The 21,735-nt window shown below is 37.6% G+C and overlaps 1 protein-coding gene across 1 annotated transcript; it reads left to right on the top strand.

Annotated features, from left to right (window-relative positions):
• Positions 1–3,066: 3,066 nt before the first annotated feature.
• LOC139712340 (delta-1-pyrroline-5-carboxylate dehydrogenase, mitochondrial-like) lies at positions 3,067–21,462 on the top strand. The gene is made up of 14 exons (XM_071624173.1): positions 3,067–3,110; positions 3,702–3,819; positions 4,734–4,826; positions 8,579–8,626; positions 9,745–9,900; positions 11,707–11,934; positions 12,817–13,004; positions 15,150–15,223; positions 15,820–16,016; positions 16,952–16,996; positions 17,548–17,633; positions 18,712–18,900; positions 20,109–20,227; positions 20,963–21,462. Exons 1-14 carry the CDS (start codon positions 3,067–3,069, stop codon positions 21,076–21,078), a joined length of 1,701 nt encoding a protein of 566 aa, XP_071480274.1. The 3' UTR covers positions 21,079–21,462.
• Positions 21,463–21,735: the final 273 nt, after the last annotated feature.

Below are 21,735 nucleotides of genomic sequence, written 5' to 3'. Positions count from 1 at the left end.
TAATAACTTTTTATGACAGTCCTTGTATAGAGTGCAAAACACTACTGTTCACAGTGGCGGATCCAGAGGGGGGCGCAACCGGCGCACGCCCTCTTTATTTTTCGTTAAAAACAAAAGAAATAAAAAGAAAAAAATGAAATGAAGCCCGGAAGTGGCACCAGAAATATTAGTCACGCCCCCCCCCCCCCCCCTTTACAGAATTCCTGGATCCGCCCCTGGTTCATAGCTTCTCTACGTGATGAAGAAAACAATGATACAACACTGTTTTTTTCTCGAATTATTATACAGTGAATCAATTTTCTATGAAAACACCATTCGTGATACATACAGGGCGGCGCTATACGTTTTTCAAAGTGAGGGGCCGACTTTATGGAAACCAGGCGCCGACGTCGATTCGTTTCTAGTTCAGAATGGGGGTGGGGGGGGGGGGGGGGGAGGGGTGGTCATTTTGCTGCGCTTCTCTAGCAAAATCGGCTGAAAAGCAAAAAAATACAAAACAAAACAAAACAAAACAAAAAACCCCACATAAAACAAAACAAAACAACATAAGCAAAACAAACAAACAATGGTAATTAAGTATGAATAAATACTATGTACCAGATCCTATATTTCCTGCCAAAAAAAAAAAAAAAAATGGGGACCCAAAATGTCAGACCCTAGATTTTCACACACACAAAAAAAATGTGTGTGTGCGGGGCCGGGGGGGGGGGGGAGCCTAGCCTCTCCCAGTTGCGGCCGGTCATGACATATTTGTAAAAACAACAACAACAAAATAAACAAACATATTAGGGCCAAAATGTTTATACATATAGGCCTTCTGTATTTCGAGGAAATCGGAAATACCAAATGATTTAGCGATATCAAGCATGATACACCCAGCGACTTTAAAGCTCATGACCCATTGGTATACATCTACCGTGTTTACAAATTCTCTGAGGTTAAACATCATCCCATATCCAATATGTTCCTACTATGGATAAATTACTCAAAATAATGATTATAAATTTCTTTATATTGTGTTCAATTCCCACGAATCGTTCTGTGAACAAGGGCCGCAATATAGTCCCCTTCCCCCCTCACACACAGTTTCACACACATTTTTTGGTCCATGAAAAAAAAAAGATGGGAACCGTTAAATCGGGGGAGAGGAACTAGAAAAAAGTGACCCTTCTTAAAATTGCAATCATGGATTTTCCTTCCTGAATGAGGCCACTGACCTCCAGCATTTAATCAGACTCGGAAACCTGGGGAAATCGCCTTCCATCACTGTAAAAACTTGACCGACAAGTATGTCTAATTCCGCGAAAAACTTCTCATTTATAGTAATGACATTGGCTGGGTCAGTTTGAAAACTGACCCAGCCAATGTCATCGCTAAAAAATGAGAAGTTAACTCACCCAGCCAATGTCATTACTATAAATGAGAAGTTTTTCGCGGAATTAGACATACTTGTCGGTCAATGTAAAAACGTGCTACTAGTACATTATTCGAATGAATTTTACAAGTTCCTGTGCAATCTGAACAGGTAGGGGCGTAGAATCGGGCGAGTATTCTATGGCCGATCTTTCCCATGTGGTCTATTACATTATGGCGCAAACCCGACTGCTCGTGTATGTATCGCAGGCATGTAGTTCGTTCCGTGTACATAACGTAGGCGTACACATACGGCAGGTATTGATCGAGAAAGAGGCTCTACAGCACTGAGAGGAGGGAGTTCATGGTGGCTTTGACGAGCACAGTTGTCTGAAAATCTTGCGAAAAGCCTGTCCACTTGTTTGGTAGGCGTGAGCTACACTAAAAAGGCCGAAAATGCTACCAGCCGGAAAATCTGTAGCTTCATTTACGAAGCTGGGTCACAGAATTCTCTCATGGTGAGTCGTCAACAATCCCATCCATAGATCTGCGCAATCTACTAGATCTAGCTACTTAGGATAGTCTATATCTAGCTAGTCTACGCGTATGCGTAGACTACGGTGCAATGTTTCACGTTCACTAACTGAATCACTCTTTGAAACGTTTTCATTTATTATACTATTTTTTCATTTATTCCATTGTTTTGTTGTTGATCACATGACCTTTCTTTTAGCATGTAGAATTTGGATTCCACCCGAGTTGTATCACATGTTAAAGGGTGTGTACAGAGCAGTTCTGGTCGAGGTGTAGATTTAGCTTTTAACATTTTGCGAGAAATTCAGAAACCACTCTATGAGATGTCAAAGAGCATGCAGTTCTAAGGGGTATCAAAAGTTTATTCGATGAAAATCGGTTTTGAAGTGGCTGAGATATCCAAAAACAATGTGAAACAAAGAGATCCTAATAAAGTTGGGGCATGTCGCCTTTTATTATTAGCACTTTTTTGGATATCTCAGCCGTTTGAAAACCAATTTTCATCGAATAAACGTTGAATCCATCTTAAAATTACATGCTCTTTCATATTTCATAAAAGGATTTTCATTATCTCACTTAGGAATGTTCAAAACATGAATCCCTACCTCAACCAGTACTGTACAGTACGTCCCTTTGAAAGGGACATTCCAGACGATTTTCATAATTTCACATCATGTAGTACCAGTGCCACCAGGTACCAGTACATTGGGTAGAATTCTAACCCATAATTGGACAACTCCATGTATAGATTTGTGGAATTTGTTGTGGTTCTTGAGCAGAGGAACAATAATTTGTACAACTTTAAACAAATTACACTGAACAAGGATGATGACATAGGAGGTTCACATATTTCAGAAATGTAGCAGTGTAATTCCATTGCAATACCGCTTGCTTGTGAGTTCACCTGGGTATAATCTATGCATGTCTTCTTCTTTTTTTCTGCTTCCTTGCTTGAGCCCCAACTCATACATTCTTATGGTGACTCTGCTATGTCATCATCCTTGTTCATTGCAATTGGTTCTAAATTTTGAAAATATTCTTATTCTTCAACCCAATACAATCACAAATTCTGAAACTCTGTCCTCAGTATAACTAATTTACAGTTGTTCACATGTGAAAATCTGGAAATCATCCGGAGGTCTCCTTTAAGTCCTTTCTGTAGAGATTCTAATCTTACACATGGCTGAGCAGTCAGTCTGCACTGATGTGCAGCAAACCATGTAGTGAGTCAAATGTCCCACTATAGGAAATCCATTTTAGTGAAACTAGCCAAGACTACAATTTAAGCTAATGTGCAACTGTATTACTATTCACCAGTATCTGTCTGTTTGGATTGATTTGAATGTTTGTGTTGTTTATGGGAAGAGGTGATTATGAAAGTACTACCAGGGGTAGTCACCTTTGAAAACTACAGTTTTTTAATTCACTTAATTTAAAAATGCAAAAAGGAAACTGTGAAATTTAAATCATTGAAGTGGATCATATCTCAGTTTACAGTAAGAAGTGAAACCACATTCCCTAATTTTTGTTTTACTCAAGATTGTATTTCTGTTGTTTTGTTTCATTCTCCTAATCACAAAAGTATGTATTGATCTTACTTCTGCATTTTATGTACAAGTTGAAGGATATTTACATACATTGCTACCATTTGAGAAGTATTCTTCCATCCAATGCTAAATCCAGTGCACTTACTTTGTAAGAAATCTTTCCTGCTTTGTATTAAAGTAAGGGCTACTTTGACTTTGTCTATCACATCCAGTCTTACCCATGATTTTCTTCTCTTTTGTTTGCTTCCCACCCCCCCCCCCCCCAAGCTGCAAGACGAGACCAGTATTATCCAATCAAGCAGCCAAGGCTAGTACTGTGAGTGTGGTCAATGAACCTATTCTAGACTATGCACCAGGCAGCCAGGAGAGACAAAAGGTCAAAGAGGTCAGTCTCTCTTCTTTCATAATGATCTACATTGTGAGTGCAGTGATGCAAACCTTTACTTTATTGCTGTATTTTGTACCATTTTGGGTTTTTTTCCCATAAATTATGTGCACATGTTTCATGGGAAATTCTGTTTTTCCAATATTGCGTTGCCACACACAGTATGACTTTTGCAGGAAGGAAAAATAATGTTTTTCCACCAAAAATATGCCTTTTTCAGCCTTCAGAATACTGCAGTGTTGTTTACAAGATTGATATTTTCATCGAGTGTTTCTTACGTAACCATCGATGAAACAATAAAGTCAGATGTCATTTAGAGTAAAGAGCATCTATCCATAGTTTTCCTATACTGATACTAATTATCCTCAAGTACTCATTTTTACCAGAACAGATTGTATATTAGGATGAATTCAGAGACACTGCACATGGCCAGAATGTTCACCTGTCTGAGACTTGATCTGTCATCACATTCAATCCAATTCATTCATTCATTTATTTTGGCAAAATGTAAAACAATATACAACTTACAAGTCATGACAAAGAAACAAATACATGCCAGGATTTCTAGGAAGCAATTATATGCTTGTAGCTGGAGCCCTCAAACAAAAAAGGTAAAATACAATCAACCCACACTAGTTGTGACATGGACCAATATGTACAGAAGATCAGTCCAAATTGAAATAACACATGTGTACATTGTCTGTTAACAAACACAGAGATATACCTTGGCTTAATTTATTGGCAGACACATACTACACACTCACACATCCATCCTAAGTGTACAGAGAATAAGAAATGAGAGAAAGAAAGACAGAGGAAGAAAGGAAGTCTAGTCAGTCATGGATCCCATCTGTCTAAATACACTCTGTTTATAAAGAATTGACATTGACACGTATTAACATTCAATCCTGCAGGCCCTGAAGAAGAGATGGTCACAGCAAGAAGATATTCCATGTGTGATAGGAGGGAAGGAGATCTTCACTGGTAACACAGAGAAAGAAGTCGCTGTAAGTATTAACCCTTTGAAGACTACTAGTTCTTAGTATATTACTAGGGCAGGTGTCTGTGGGAAGTTTGTGCTACAGCAAAATCAGCTTGTCCTCAATGGGTTAACAATGTACCGACAGGTTTGATCGCTCTGATGCTTTAGGGAAACATTGTTAAAAGGTTGAAAGAAAAATGGAAGAGTTAGATGGGAAGAATTTTGTGTCATCATGGATTGGCAGCATGACAGCTTTGCTTTGTCTTGCTCCCTCCCTACTACACAAAAGAGCTGCTTCAATGGTTGGTAATACAATGTATTTCTCATTCTCCTCTCTCTTCCCTCAAAATCACTTTTTTTTTTAGAGGAATGATATAGTTTTTTGTAGAGATGGGGTTTCAAGTTGTAACTTATAACGAGATGATTAGAAACTTCCTATATGAAATATTATTATTAAAGAGCATACATTTTTAAGAGGAATTCAATATTTTATTTGATGAAAATTGGTTTTGAAATGGCTGAGAAATCAAACAACAAAGAAAAACAAAGTGTTCCTAATGAAAGGTGGGACCCACCTTTTATTAGGACCTATTCGTTTCTGGATATCTCAGCCATTTCAAAACTGATTTGTCAAATAAACTTTGAAATCTTCATAGAATTGTGTACTCTTTGATTCTTATAGAGTATATCTTATTATCTAGTAAACTGTTAAGACCTTTAAAGTGTACACATGAATTGAATTTTCTGACATTGTACTTTATTGTATCGGTAGTACCTCTGAGAAATCTGAGTGTGAGGTTGCTCCTATACAGAGATATAAAATTGTAAAGATCAGTCTCCAAAAACCTAAAATTTCAGGTGCCTTGGTATAAAACAAGTCGTTTAATACAAATGTAGCATTATCGATTGCGTTTGGTTGTGTACTTGTAGTTCAAAAACATTTCCTGCAAACTTTGATGTTCGCCATCGCTTTTTGAACTCACAGGGCATGCACATACATGTACATGTACAATGTAGGCATATATTAATATACAATAGTAATATTGTAAACAAGGCAATGCCAGTATAAAGTATTCGATAAAGATATTGGCAGACAGAGGCAAGCAAAGGAAACGTGCACACGCCAAAGTGCCACACTACCATTGAGTGAACATGTCAAAGGGAAATTATCTACATTAATTTGCATATTCTTGCACACTAAGTGAACCATGCTTTGATTGGGTAAATTGATTTGAGACTAACATTACAGCTTGTGATCTATATATCATGGAAGTACAGAAATAACTTTAATTTGTGTGTGTTGGTACACAAGTACCACATGTATGAATAGTGTTGCATGGAAGAATTGTTTCTTCAGTTTTATGCAATTTCATCAGTAATGCTCTAGTTGTGCTGATGTTATGGCATTGTACGGCACTGATGATTTTATTGTAAGCCAGTTCTTGACAGAAATATTTACATGCTGTGTGTTTATTTTTGTTTGTGTGAGTGTTAACTTGTGCACATCAGTGTGTTAAAATTTAAAGGCTGTTTGTGCTCCTTCACTAATCATGTTGAACGTCATGAGTGTGCAATTGTGCAGACTTTCTGTCTACACTATAAGTTCTGGTTGTTAAAAATGTGGGGATTGTATGACCGCCAGGCCACCCACACATAATGAACATGAAAGCCTCACTCTATGAAGGCTACAAACATGTTTGTATGTTACAGGGATTGAATTTAATAGTATCACATGACCAGCATTGAATTATTCATTATGGAGAAATAATGTGCCAAGTATGAAGTACTTTACAAACTTCTCATGATTCCATTGTGTTATCAAGAATTGAAAAAAAAAATATTAACAAAAAATACATATTAATAGAACTGCAGACATTTGTCTTTCAGAGTTTTTTCTTCAAAAGGAAGGAAACAGCATATTTGGGATGTGATAATATGTTTTCAGTTTGTGTTCATTGTGAGCTATATGCTGGCATCATATTACATACAATGTACAGGTGTATAACAGATTCAATGTGGTCATATGCCACACTGGTGTGATGTCAACCTTTGATATCTAATGCTAATTAGTCTGTTTTAATAGTGGACTAGATTTTTGTTAGAAATGTGCATGTACACAATGTATATGTGTTGCAACTTCATATTTCCCTCACACATGCACTGATTAATAACTTTAATAATGTGAAATCAGGAGTCATCATATGAAACAAAATGATTTTATTTAAACCAGATGGCCTACTGAATCATTCATCTCAACAGTGTACGAATAGATTTCTTTCAACTGTTTGTGTCTGACAATGAAAATGCATGTATGGCCATATGTAGTATTGAGAATCATTTTCAAGTAGAACTCATCCCAGACTATTGACTGCATGTACACTGACTCGATTAGAATTTCGACTAGAATGTATGGAAAGGGATGTTATTGCGTAAGTATTAGATTCTTTAGCAGTATTTTTCATATGACTTTTTGATGAAAAATTAACACTTGTAACGACAAAGACTATAGTAGCCCAGAAAAACGACCAAGAGATATTGTAAATCAAAATTTCAGAATAAACATGTCATGTGGTAGATATTGCAGAATTTTAAAAATTTGTAGAATGTAACAAGTACCAGTATTGTATACAGTATCCTGTGCCATACTACATGTAGGTCTTGTGGGAGTTTATTTAATAGATTGCAAAGAATAAGAAATGCATGTTGTTTGATGCACAAATCCTGCCACACTCTGAACTTTTCCCAATAGCCCACCTCTACACATTTAACCAGATTGCCATTAAACTGTGGCTTTACTTATAACAGTTCATTAGAAGGATTGCCGCTGGCGTAGCAACAGGTAGTTTTATCAAGTCTTCATTAGTGCACCCTCTGTACATTAAAGCCTAGAGATGGCACAGCCAAAGAATAATAATTCATTAGTGTGTATCGCATGTAGGACTCTGAGAGACAGAGAATCAAGCGACTGTCACAGTTTAAGTCTAAAATTCCTGTTCTTTTGTCATATCACATGATCTACCTTGTGACTCGTATCTTACTGGAGAGTTAATCCTTCCTTCTTAACAAACATCACTGCTTGTCAACCGTACCATAAAGCACTACTGATTACTTAATTGTATACATTTGATAATTGAGTTTCCCAGTCTGAGCGCTAACATCAGTTTTCAGCCAGTTATTGTTTGTCTGTTTCAACCCCCCCCCCCCTTCAAAAGAAAAAGAAAAAGAAAAGAAGAAGAAAAAGAAAGTTTTGCTCTATTCTGCCTGCATAAGATATGACCATAATGACTCTTATGAAAATATGAGTATTTGGTGAACATACTAAGAACACCTTTGACTGAAGTTAAAGATTCTATTTCTCATAAGAAGAAATGCTGGTAGCTAACCTCAAGGCAAATTGCCACTTATGGTTTGTTTTGTTTTGTTTTGCTTTGTTTTTACCAACCCGTGGTGTTACAAAGTGGCAACTCCACATCTGAATCTGCTTCAGAGTGTGTAAAGTTTCTTGAGTGAATCTAGTATAACTTTGATACAAATGTACTTGTATCTGTACATGTGACAAGTTTTAACAAACCTGTCAGTGACCAAGTTAGTATAACATTTTGATTCACTGTCTTGTCAATGAATACAATTGTACAGTTCAAATATCAAAGTTTTCAATCCTGTCTATTTAGATTCAAATCTGCAAGGAAAGCTGTACTGCCCTTGAAGAACAAATCTTGTGTTGATGTAAATACAGTCTTCTTATCTCTCTCTCTCTCTCTTTCTCTCTTTCCACAGCCTTTTGACCACCAGCATGTTCTGGCCAATGTCCACTATGCTGACAAGGTATGGTCCACTTTGGCACAAAACATTTTGAATTTTTCAAAATCATGAAATTGTCAATCAGTTACAACATTTTGAATTTTGTTTCTACAATGCTACAACATAAAGATGAAGCAGATACCAAGTAGAGACGATTTGCTGAAGATGTACTTTTATTCTATTATGGTAGCTCATTCCATCATTGCCAATTGATAACAGTATTTGATTACAAAAACTGTTGTATAAATCAGTGAGCTATATTATGAATGCAAGACATTTTGCTATAATGTGTGATTTTCTAGATTTACACAGGAAGATGAATCTGTGTGTGTAGGCAGTACATGTACAGGTAGCTGATTTGTGTACAGATTTGTTCTTCTTTTTTTTCAGGAAAATAGTTTGTTGTCCATTTTTTATGGTCCGTAATGTTGTTTCACATTTAGCAAGTTTGCAGAATGTAATTATTGTTCACTCTGTGACCAATTTTTTGTTTTTGTTTTTGTAACTAGCATTAACTGAGGAAGCTTACATGTTATACAACAACGTTAAAAAGGATAAGGTAACTATACAACCAGCCTGCTGTCTGCTGATATTTCATGCAAACCTTTGACTTGGCACTTTGCATTATCTTTTATACAGACTTCTATTGTTTTAACCCAGGATGGCAGACAGATTGTAGCAAACAGGAAATTCTGAATTCGGTCAAACTTGGGTGTTCTTTTTTTTTTTTTTTTTTTTTTTGGGGGGGGGGGGGGATTGATTCTCCAAACTAGAGTACATAGTGAACAATGGCAATGGAGGAGAACATATGTAGCTGTACTTTACTGTGGTCTGTAGAAGTACATTTCATAGGATACAAATGTGATTTGGTCCACCTTTTTCTTTAGTGACAAGAGTACAATAGCAGTCACTTGTAAAACCTGTATTCCCAGATCATCTCATACAAGAAGCATTATGGTATCTGTCATTTTCACAATGTCTCTTTCAATTGTAAAAGGGGAATTACACTGTAACTCGGGCTGTGAAGTTTAGGAGATTTCAGCAGTAAAACATGGACCAGTACTGTAGAGCATTCTCGTCAAAGGGACTTTGGTTTCTTCAGCCATGTAAAAGATTGTTACACTAAATGTCTCCCTCTGTAGACCGTAGTAGAGACAGCCATCAAGACAGCCCTAGAAGTGAGAGAAGAATGGGACCGAAGACCTCTGAAAGAGAGGGTAGACATTCTGATGAAAGCAGCTGATCTCATCTCAGGGAAGTATCGGGCTGATCTCGTCGCCAGCTGCATGCTGGGACAGGTAAGGTACCTTACAGCAGAATGCTTGGGACTGCCTTGTTGGCAAGCACACAGCCAGTAAAAATCATCCATTTGGCCAGTGATATTTCATTTTTTTACACATATTCGCTGAAAGAAATTTGTAGACAAAATTGTTAACACTTGTTGAGGGGGGGGGGGGTGGGGCAGTACATTAGAATAGGGTTATCTTTCATCAACCCTCATTTTGGTACTAGGGAGGGAGAAATGGGGACCGTACTTCACCCCTCCCATATAAAGTTTACATTTTACCTACTGAATACATTGTAGGGCGTATTTTATGAATACGTAAAGTAAGTGCATTGATATTTGCCAAATAAACCATGCTATATGAATATTGACTTCTGTAACTCTAGGGTGTTGTATATTGTACACAAGCTGTGGAATTGATATTATTAGTCTTTAAAAGGGATGGCACATTTTTAATCGCTCTTTCAGTAGTTCTCAATTGCAAATTCAACCACGTGTGACATTGTCTTAAAAGTCTAAATTTGTGATAAATGCTCACATATGTGACATATAATATTCCCTTTTGGGTTCTGCACTTAATACTGCTTGCTATTAAACTAGGCAATGAAATTTCTCAGTCTATATAGATATATGGCAATTTGGCCACAATAGTTGATCTTCTTAAAATCATCCCTTTGGACTTATCAGTAATCAAAAGGCAGACTAAGTCTTCTTGGCTGTGGACTTAAAAGACTACTGAAACATTCTGATTATACAATAGTGCATTTGGAATGCTTATTTAAAATTTCATTAACACTTTTTCATAAAGAACAGATGCTCTGGAGCCAAATGTTGTTTCTTATGTAGATTTGATAATTCCACATAAGTAGGGATCACACATCTGGATTTGTAATTTACAGGTAATGTTCTATAAATTACACATTGATTATAGAGTAAAAGTGGATGATCTCAAAATAGACTGTGTCTTCAGGTTGTAGTGTGATATGTTTTAAACTCATCAATTTTACAAGCAACATTTGTAGACATGGGATATATTATCTGCTTAAATTATCAGCAGGCCTTTATGTGAGCATGTTCGTTCTTCCATGTGAGCGAGTTATGATGACTATCTGTGTTCATTAAAGCACAAACAGAATGAAGAAAAGCATGATGGCACTTATTGAATGGTTGGACAGAGTGTAATGCACTCTCCATTGCTTTGATGGGTTTGTTAGCAGCCAATGTTCCCATAGATCAAGGTCATTGTAGTATGCTGGTAAGGCCAGACGTCAAAGCACTTTTGTGTGAAAGTACATACTCCGCAGAGCCCCCCCCCCCCCCACCCCCCCCCCCCCCCGAACCATAAAGCTGTTTGAATTTGTCATCAAATGTTAATGTTAATTGTAATTGAAGTACATGTAATAGTAATATGTAGCAGTCACTGTGCGTCATCATAGTGTAGTAATATTGTATTAATGTTGCAGAAGGAATATAGGAGGAATAGAAGCAGTCACATAAGGATGTACTATAGGATAGGAGTAATGAAATCAAGCAGTTTGCAGGTGAAAACAAGACTAAGTTAGAGTCATTTGTCGTGTTTCATGAGCCTTTGATATGGTGGCCTCTAGAGGGAAAGCATTCCATAGGTAAAGGCAAGATGGGAGCTAGATTATTTCATGCAGTGGAGTTTCAAATCAAAGTCATTTCATGTAGATGGATAATCTGCTTGTTATTTTTTTTTTTTTGTGGGGAAAAGGGGAATGGTTGCAATCTAAATTCATTGGTAGTTCTGCTTGCTGTGACTTTGTTGATTCTTCTCCTCCCTTTCTGGTGTGATCAGGCCAAGACTGTCTTTCAGGCAGAGATTGATATTGTATGTGAGTTGGCCGACTTCTACCGCTTTCATGGCATGTATGCCCTTGACTGGCTTGAGAACTCACAACCAATCAGCACGTCGGAGTCAACGAACACCGTTCACTGCCGTGGATTGGAGGGATTTGTGGCAGCCATTGCACCATTCAACTTCACAGCCATTGGAGGCAACCTTGCGGGCACACCAGCAATGATGGTGAGTGTATAAATCACCACATCACCTCAACACTGTTGAATCTAAATTAGCCTTTTAATGGATCTCAAATCTTATATCCGGGCAATTGCCCCGTGGGTGCAATTACCCCTCGGCTAAATACTGGTTAGTGATAAGGTTAGATTAAAGATTAGGGTTAGGTTTAGGGTTAGAGTTTGGGTTTGGGTTAGGATTAGGTTCAGGATTATTGTTAGGGGTAGGGACAGGGGAAGGGTCAGGCATAATTGCCCAGGGGGTAATTGCCCTAGACTCCTCAAATCTACATATCAGCAGCTTGGTTATCAGGGCATATATTATTATCATCTATAATGTTTTCTTCATTGAGACTATATCATTGGATTTTTTTTTTTCTTATTTTTAGAGGAGAGGGGTATTGAGTAATTGGTATCACATTGTAGAGTTTTATCTCCTCTACAGTGTGGTGCCAGTTTTAAGTTATTTTCATTTCCAGTAATCTGCTAAAAATCAAAACCACAAAGGCACTATTTTACTTGATATTTGGAAGAATGCCTACAAATCTACCCATTTTCAGTTAAGTAGACTTTGAACTTCCTGAAAATTGATTGTTTTGCTTTTATTTACGCTCAAATCTAAGAATGTGATAGCGCCCTTCTGGTTCTTAGCTGTAGCTGACGATATGTTGTTTCTTCTAACAATTTAATGTTACACCAAAAGAAACGTTCTGTGAGCTGATCATGAATGCAAAGGGATATAAAAGGAACAAATTCTTGTGGATCTATTTGATAAGAAAGCAGGCAGTGTGTCACATGAAAGCTAACATAAAATGGAACAAGTGCCATCTGTTTGTTTAACCTCATGGGTTCAGTCCATTTGATCTATTATCCAATTTCATCCACTCATCAGGGAAATGCCGTCCTGTGGAAACCAAGCCCCTCTGCCGTCTATTCTTCATTCCTTGTCTTCAACATCCTGCGTGAGGCTGGGATCCCTGATGGTGTCATCAACTTTGTTCCTGCCGATGGTCCAACGTTTGGTGACACAGTGACCAGCAGCCCTGATCTCGCCTGTGTGGCTTTCACTGGCAGCACTGGGTAAGCTGGGATGATGGTGATGATGATGATGGTGATGATGGTGATGGTGATGATGATGGTGATGATGATGATGATGATGGTGATGGTGATGATGATAATGATAGTGGTGATGATGATGATGATGATGTTGGTGGTGATGATGGTAATGATGATGATGATGATGATGACGATGATGATGATGGTGATGATGGTAATGATGATGGTGATGATGGTAATGATGATGATGATGATGATGATGATGGTGATATTGTGATTGATAATCCATGGTCCTATCCACTGAGCTACACCAGCTCCTCATTTTATGCAATCAAAATTTGCATAATCCATGAACTAGATTTAAACTAGTAATGTAAAGTGCCAAATAGAGTGATAAACATGCTTTGCAAGTATGCCAGAGTTTTGTAGGCAGGAGATATAGCTCAAGCGGGATAGCAAGAGATTTTGAGAAAGTCGTCGGGTGAGAATGAGAAGAGCGTTAAGTTGCCCCTAAACCCCTAGGCCCGTATTCTACTGTAGACCAAGGTTTAAACCCATTTTAGACTCACCTATGGTTTAGCTAGACCCGAGGTTTAATTTTGTATTCTGCTAGCGAGGTTTAGTTAAACCCAAGTCTATTTCGGGTTTAAATTAAACCCGAAATAGTCTTGGGTCAAGCCACCATGGTGCCCTCTATGGAAGAAGAAATTCTCCCTCTCTGAGTACTTTTCTCTCCACAAATCCACTTAAATTTATTATTGGCAGTGTATCATTCACATGAGCGTGACTTTCTTGGATTTTGAATAGTTTTTACGGGTATTTATGTCGAATAAGGGCATGCTGTATTTTTGCTTGCGACGACTCGTGAAGCACTGTACATTACTGTACAGTTTGTGTACGTGTGCGACGCACATCACAGGATACATAGAGCGGAGCGCTATTATATTCCTGACTAGCTAGCTTTGAATGCTCAGTTACCAGTAGAGTCATCGCGCCGCGCCGGCCGGCGGCACGGTTGCTGTGTGCGCTATGGGACATGGCTTTTTAGGTCCATTGAATCGTGAATAATTCGGAATGGATTGGCGATTGATCAAACCAGGACTTTGAGGTAGGAAATCGAATAAGAGCTTTTCTCTTAAGATTGTCAATTAATAAAAATGGAAACCATTCTAAAATTTAGAAATAGATCTAACGTTTGGCCTATATCAATCAACCCTGTCTCGATATTAGAAGTAACATTGTTAGATTTTACCTACCGTACCACACTAACCTAACTTTTCAATAATAGATCTCACGTTTTTAGTCCTAACGTTACAATAATGTACTCTAGCTATTCGAATAGGTTCTACTAACGTTAGTAATAGCTAGAACCCTACTCCTAGTCCTAACGTTAGTCCTACGAATACGATCTAGGTTCTCGATCTAGTCTATCTATGCCAACTCGACCTCATCTGCAGGCTCTACCCTCTACTCTAACACTTGTTAGTCCTGCGTTGAGTTCTTGGTCTAGTCTTCAGGTTATTTTCATCGTAAAGTCTAGACTAACGTATTGGTTAGTACATGTAATACTAGGTAGTAGTAGTATTTCTAACATTTAGATCTCGAGTCTCTTCTAAGTGTAACCAGTGTTACAATATAAACCGTGGATCTAGTACGTAGTAGGCGTATCTTGTGTGTACACGCGTGTGGCCGGCAAGCTAGCTGCTGTATCCAGCCAGCCACTCGTTTTGTGCCATTGGCATTGATCTGTGTGCTGGTACCCTTACCAGTCATCGTTAGACTCGATTTAAACTCGAAATAAACCTCCTCCTGGGTAGGTTTAATTTAAACCCAATTTAGACCACAGCTGGACTTAGTAGAATACAAATTAAACTTGGGTTTAAACCTGGGTCTAAACTGGTGGTTTAAACCCAGGTTTAAACCTCAAAAACCCACTTTAGACCCAGGCGTGGGTTTAAACTCGGGTCTAAGTTTTTAGCAGAATACGGGCCCTAGTGTTCAAGACAACTTAGCACCCTTCTCATTCTCAGCTAACAAAGTGGTCTCAAAGTGGGAGAGTTGGAGTCTCTGCCTTCTACCATTCTACAAAAGTGTATAGACTTCGGCAATGTGTGGAATTCTATGAAATTATGTGTGCATGTCTACCTATTTGTTTAATGCATTGTACAGAACATTCAAGAGGCTATGGCAACAGGTTGGTGAGAACCTCAACATCTACAAAACATTTCCAAAGATTACTGGAGGTGAGATTGCAATGAAGGCATCCTCTTATTTAGTCCTTACTCTAGGTTCTGTTACTTAAGGTAAAACTTCTTTTCCTGTTGTGAGATTGTTTTCCTCCATTCTCTGTTTTTCTTTGTAGTCACATGTAGACTATCTACTAGTATCTAAGAGTACTCAGAATTCTCAGTCAAACATATTAAATGTGAATGTAGTTCAAGCAGGTATCACTTATCTTGCTTCTCAACAGATGGTGCAGATGAAATTCACAATCACTTGGTTTTGTCTGTTGTATCAAAACCACAGTTGTCCTAGCAGTACAAGTTTAGACAAAATAAAGATTTTTACCTTGTTAATTAGTATCTAAGAATACAAACATGATACAACAAACCAGTCATAGATAAAAATGAAAACTTTTCTGAGGAAATATAAGTTTCCAGAAAATGCCTCAAGCACTCAAAAAAAAAGTATTCAAATGCAACATGTCTCTCTTTATTCTATGATAAATGAGAAGGCTTTTAAAAAGAGCCCCAGTATCTCCACGTTGTTTTATTTTCATTTTTTATTGTTTATATTTTGCAGAAGAGAGCATTAAATGATAATTATTTGATTCATACAGAATGTGGAGGCAAGAATTTCCACTTGATCCACCCCACTGCGGATGTAGAATCGTCCATCATCGGCACGCTGCGTTCAGCCTACGAGTTTGGCGGCCAGAAGTGTTCAGCTTGCTCCCGACTCTATGTACCAGAGAGCATGTGGCCCGCTTTCAAGGAAAGCCTTATTGAAAAGCAGAAACAGATCAAGTTAGGCTCGGTAAGTCCCATCTCTCTTACTTAGTACAGATGATCCTTTAATTCTGTAGCAACCAGAAGTTTCTTGTAACATCAAACTCTCTTAAGTGGAGGAAGCAGTACGTTGGATGTTATGATTGGAGATAAGATTGGAGAATAGGGTGAGACAAGGACATTATATTTCACACAATTTTACAACCACACATCTACACACACTCTTGCATACATACATTCAGCCAGAGCATCTTGCTGGGGTATTTTTTTCTAAAGGGACCGTCACAGGCTTTTCAGGTGTGAAAGGGTTAAAAGGATTTAAAGGGTCAAATGGATTTTATTAATGCCTGGTTCAGGTACCAAGATACAATCTTCATATGATGAGAAATATGCAAATATTTGTCTTTGTTTTTACTTGTCCTTCTTTGCCATTATTTACAGTGCCGAAGGAATGGAAGGAATAAGAAAATATGTGGCTTTGTGTCTTCTTTAAATTAGGTTAGATTTATGTAGAGTCAATAACTGTTTCTGGTCTTTGTTCATTGTCCTGCAAATGCAGATGTCTATTTAAAAGAGAAGAGCACTTGTGATGCCAAGATTAAATCCTTTTTTGGAGTGATATCTTCATTTTATTTCTTGCAACTGATTGACAAATTGCCCTTCATCGACATACAAGCACCAATTTATTCTGTGTTTTAGTAGTAGCCATAATAAAAATTCATGGGCATACATACTTGGGTTGGACACAAACTAACAATCTCCTGATTTATAGACAGATGTTGTGTCCGCTAGACTACCAACCTTCCGCCTGACACCCAGTGATGGTTCCAAGCCTTAAGCAGCAGGTACTGCGTATTTATTCAATTAGTGAATTCTTGCATCATGTTTATTTTGTTGCAACTGATTCTGACTAATTGCCCTTCATCGACATAAATACTATTTCTTGTCTGCTTTACTCCCCAGCCTCTGGATTTCACCTCATTCTTATCAGCTGTCATCAATGAACCTGTGAGTTATCTTTTTATTCACAGCATCAATTGATGATAATGATTATGATGAAACAGCATTAATACAGCATCATTTATTTGTAGAAAACATTCAAGGCATGCAGCTCCCACAATGTGTCACACATCATTCAAAAAGTTGCTGGAAAAAATAGGTCTTCAGTTCAGATTTGAAGGTATTGAGATTGATACAATTCTAAAGAGGTACCAGGTATTGGTAAAGAGTTCCACAGATGTGGCACAATAGAAGAGAAGACTGTGATTGAATGTCGTCAAAAATGTCCATATTTTGTGTGGTAATCGCACCATGCACCCAAAATGTTGTAACAACAGCAACCAAAGCTATTAAGCATTTTAAATTTTGTATTTCCCCTTTTATCTCTCTGAAGTAAAATGGACTTTTAGATAAATGTTATTTGAAGATTTTTGTGTACTTGATTGTCTTGAGAAATACAGTATGGTATGAATGATGCAATTGTAAAATAAATAATGCTCAAATCATGTAACAATTGTTTGGAATATTGAGGATGTACTGGTATGTTGTTTATTTTACAGGCATACAAGAAAGTCAAGAGCTATGTGGATTATGCCAAAGAGTCACCCAACTTGAAGGTTTTAGCTGGAGGGACATGTGATGACAGGTAATTCATTTGTTATTGTTTGAAATATGCGACTGATGTCTTTATGTAGCTAACTATTATTTCAGATTTACTATGACTACTATAAAAGCAGAAATGCTTGTGTCCATGAAACTTTTGTGATTTTAGCCAAGATTCACAAAAATAAAGTGCAAGTAAACGTCTTTATCTGCACTGTTGTGGAAGCGAGGTTTGCACTGGATTAAAGTGCATAACATATCATTTACAGTTACTGTACATATTTAAGATGCAGGCCTACTCAGGAGAAATAAACAGTTTACCCCTTCCAAGCAATGTAATTTATCCAGTTCTTACACACTAGTATGCATGCATGTGTGCACAGTACAACTCAGGTCAGGCTGAGTGCCTTCAAAATCAACTACTAGTAGTGTACATTTTTTCTTGTTCTTTTTTTCTTCAAACTATGTGCGTTTGGTAGTGCGCATTCAGTTTTGTTATGTGGTTTATATCAACCGGCAGTGTGTGTTCAATTAACAAATCCCCTTTTCACTGTTACATGCAGCATGCTTATTCTTTTTTCGTGGTCTTCAATTTGCAAAAATTCCTGCTGAGAAAATGGTTGTTGGCTCCAATTTGAGAAAGTTTCACGCCTGCCTATGCTTCCGGTTTTACAGTACTTAGTGTATATCGTCGCTGGGGTGACAAGACCATGTATCTGCAATGTTGGTGAAAATGACTTTTTTGGATTAATGGTCAGATAATCAATTAAGTGATGTCCTGTCCAAATCCTAGCTGTCTTACCCCAAAAAATGAAGCCACCATGGCATGTCAAAGGAATGTCTATCCCATTGGATACAGTGCTTTGGCTGCCATGTTTTTTTGCTCTCCAGAACATTTGACATTTTGTAAATACGAGGTCTTGTCGCCCCAGCGACAATATGTGTTTGTGCATGTTCTGAAAGTCAATGTTTCATCTGTGTATCAAACAAGGGTACATCAAATGATTTTTGTTGGCATATTTCTATCACAAAATATCACAGAGACTTGCCTGTTAAGTGAGTATTTTCTGTTCAAGTGGAAGATATACAAATTATGTTTTATCCAATTTGTCTCTCTCCAGAGTTGGATATTTTGTGGAGCCCACGCTAGTAGAAGTGTCTGATCCAAATGACCGTATCATGAAGGAAGAGATATTTGGACCAGTCATTTCAGCCTACGTCTACCCTGACAACAAGTTTGATGAAGTTGTGAATTTCATTGACAACACGTCAAACTATTCTCTGACCGGAGCCTTGTTTGCTGGAAACAGGTTTGAACAATTTCTGGATTCTTCTATCTGTTTTGACGCTGAAAAGGGGAAATTCAACAATTTGCATTTTGGAAGTAAAATTTCACTTCACATTAACATATTTTTTGTTTAGTGTATGTTTGAATGCAGTACATTTGATATATACTATCTTTCAATCACTTTTCATAGAAGTTGAGAACTTCTGTCAATCAATTAAAGACAATCTGGCAAGAGTTTCAAGTAATTGCAAGCTAGTTAATGTTCAGAAAGCTTTTGATCAGTACTTGACATCAATATTGAATTTAATTTGAAGTCTTGATGCTTGGCCTGTATGTGATATGAAGCCTTTACTTCAGCAGCCATAGCTCCTTTCCCATGACAATAAAATTCAAACCAAATTTCCTAAGTGGACAATAAAAAAATAGAACTTAACAATAGACTTAACTGAACAACACTTTTGACTACACCTCAAAGTTGATGGGATCTCTTTAGATCAGGAATATCTTGTATAACTCACCGAGCCAGTAGTTGACGATTAAAACTGTGAACTCCCTTGCAATGTAACTTTTAATGTGCTGCTTGATGTTATTGGCATATGGGTGATCAAAACAAGATTTATCTAAATATGCATGCGGCAAACTGACTCAGATGTAATAATTTCTTGTAGGATGTGTTGTGCTTGGCAGAGAGATAAGTCGATGGTTGCTGACTTGACAATGAACTGTCAACCACTTCTGAATGGGACACACTATCCCTCTCACTCTTGCCATAACTGGCCATGATTAGTCTGTACTGCCCTCATCTGTTGAACTATTTCTCCTCGTCCATCCTCACAATTCTCTTTGATGCTGCTTGCCAAACCCTCTACTGCCCTCTTGTGTCACCCATATTCTCTCATACTTCTCCTCACTTCGACCTTTTTCAGAAATAACTGGTTTTCAGAATTTCACATGGTACACAGACCTCAGGCTTCAATTAGATGAAATGATCTCACTTGGCAGTTTCTGCATCTGACGCAAAAATATGAAGAGGAATATGCAATCCTCATTCACTGATAGTTTGTTTCTCAGTACCTGGGCTGATTAGCAAGAAAAGTAATCCAATTGATTTGTTGATTGGCAAAACCAAGCAAAGTTAAGTAAAGTTAGGATTGGAACATGGTATGATTATTGTTGTCACAGGTTGCGATGAAGACTTAATTTGTTATCACCATTGTTTTCTGCTTACAGTGATGTGATTGACAGTGCCTGCTCAGTCCTACGTGACACAGCTGGAAATTTCTATGTGAATGATAAGAGCACTGGATCAGTCGTAGGACAGCAGCCCTTTGGAGGTGCAAGGAATTCAGGTATAATTGACAGTGGTCACCATTTTACTTTCTTTACACTCATTTCTTCCATTCCATGGGCACTGTCATGGACTTGAGTCAAGGACGGGTGTTAGTTAGGAATACAAATCAATTCTTCTGGTGCATGAGATGGCTTTTGTTTATGTTTTAATGAGTGGCTGTTCAGCATAACAAATGAAAGGTGGTTGCAAGTGGTAATTGTCTTCTTAATAGACATTAAAAGAATACTGCAAGATTATTTTTGATCTCTAAGAAATTTTATCAAAAAGATAACATTTTGTGTATTTCTTTTTCTTGACTCCATTCTGTTTTTATCGTCTTTTCCTTGAATTTGTCCTCTATCTTAAAAAAGCACCGACAAAGTGGGTCTCATTTTACAAAGATGTTAAGATAGTAATTCTTACAAAAATAGTATCTTCTTGTCACAACAGCCAATTAGAAAGTGGGATTCTTGTCATTACCATGACACTTGACATTGCAGCAAAGAATTGCTATCATCATGGAAACTTTTCTATGAAATAGAGCCTGTGTTTCAGAAAATTTGGATTAGTTTTAGAGTTTGTCTTGAGTGTGCTTTACTCTTGAAAGAAAAATTCTGCTCATTGTTCAGACATATATATATTTAGTACAATATCTGTGTGATTATGTAATAAAAGTAATATTTACCAATCGTGACAGCGTTCATGTAGATACAAGATACGCATACACGTACTTGCTTTATCTCTTTCCTTTCAGGTACAAATGACAAACCTGGTAGCGCCCTCTACCCACTTCGCTTCGTGTCTCCACTGACAGTGAAGACGACACACAGCCCACTGAGGGAATGGCGTTACGCACACATGGCAGAATAACGTCCTTCTCTCTGAGAGAGAGATAGGGAGCTACTCCATAATGCTGCCATCTGTGACGTGTTGCTACCATCTGTGGTTCGTCTGCTGCCCTCTGTGGCCTGTTGCTGCACATGTTGTCATATGACCTGGTGTAACCTACCTTCCCCTCCTTGTTCACAGACCAGCAGAAAACATATTATATCCGGAATTACAACTCTCAGTTTATGGTATGCCAGTAGTATGCTTGTACTTTTTAAAAGTCATTTCATTCTTTATTTTTGTTGTTGTTGGGGGTTGGGGTTTTAGAATACATGTAGGTGAAGGATGGACTCATTAAATCTAAAGGAGAAAGCTGATTTGATAGACAGTTGATGGCAGAGTGCACTCAAATTGATTATTACATAATAGGGGGATAGATGTGTTACCTCTGGGATAGATTGTAGTTGTCATTATAGAGGTCAAACCAACATTAACAGTAGCAATGCAATTGTTTGTTTCTGGTATGTGTTTTCTTTTTAGCATCTATTTAATTTGAAATTAGTGTTTGTGTCTTGTACATTTTTTTTTATATGTATTTGATTTGAAATGGTCAAATCTTTGGTCTTCCTTGCCTGAATATTTGTGTCATATTAATCACCGGTTGAATAACTGGAAAATGTTGAGATAACTTGAAATGTA

Source organism: Diadema antillarum, unplaced genomic scaffold (genome assembly GCF_040938485.1).
Source record: "Diadema antillarum isolate AM-2024a unplaced genomic scaffold, OU_Dant_1.0 seq00001794_RagTag, whole genome shotgun sequence".
Taxonomy (NCBI): Eukaryota; Metazoa; Echinodermata; class Echinoidea; order Diadematoida; family Diadematidae; genus Diadema; species Diadema antillarum.
This window is presented reverse-complemented; position numbering and strand designations above follow the sequence as displayed.

What these genes read in the sequence shown, in the direction of transcription:
- LOC139712340 (XM_071624173.1), top strand. Translation starts at nt 3,067, where the DNA reads ATGGCTGAGCAGTCAGTCTGCACTGATGTGCAGCAAACCATGTA. An exon ending in CCAGCTGCATGCTGGGACAG is followed by an intron (nt 9,901 to 11,706) that starts GTAAGGTACCTT and finishes TGGTGTGATCAG; the next exon opens with GCCAAGACTGTCTTTCAGGC. An exon ending in AACAGATCAAGTTAGGCTCG is followed by an intron (nt 16,017 to 16,951) that starts GTAAGTCCCATC and finishes TTTACTCCCCAG; the next exon opens with CCTCTGGATTTCACCTCATT.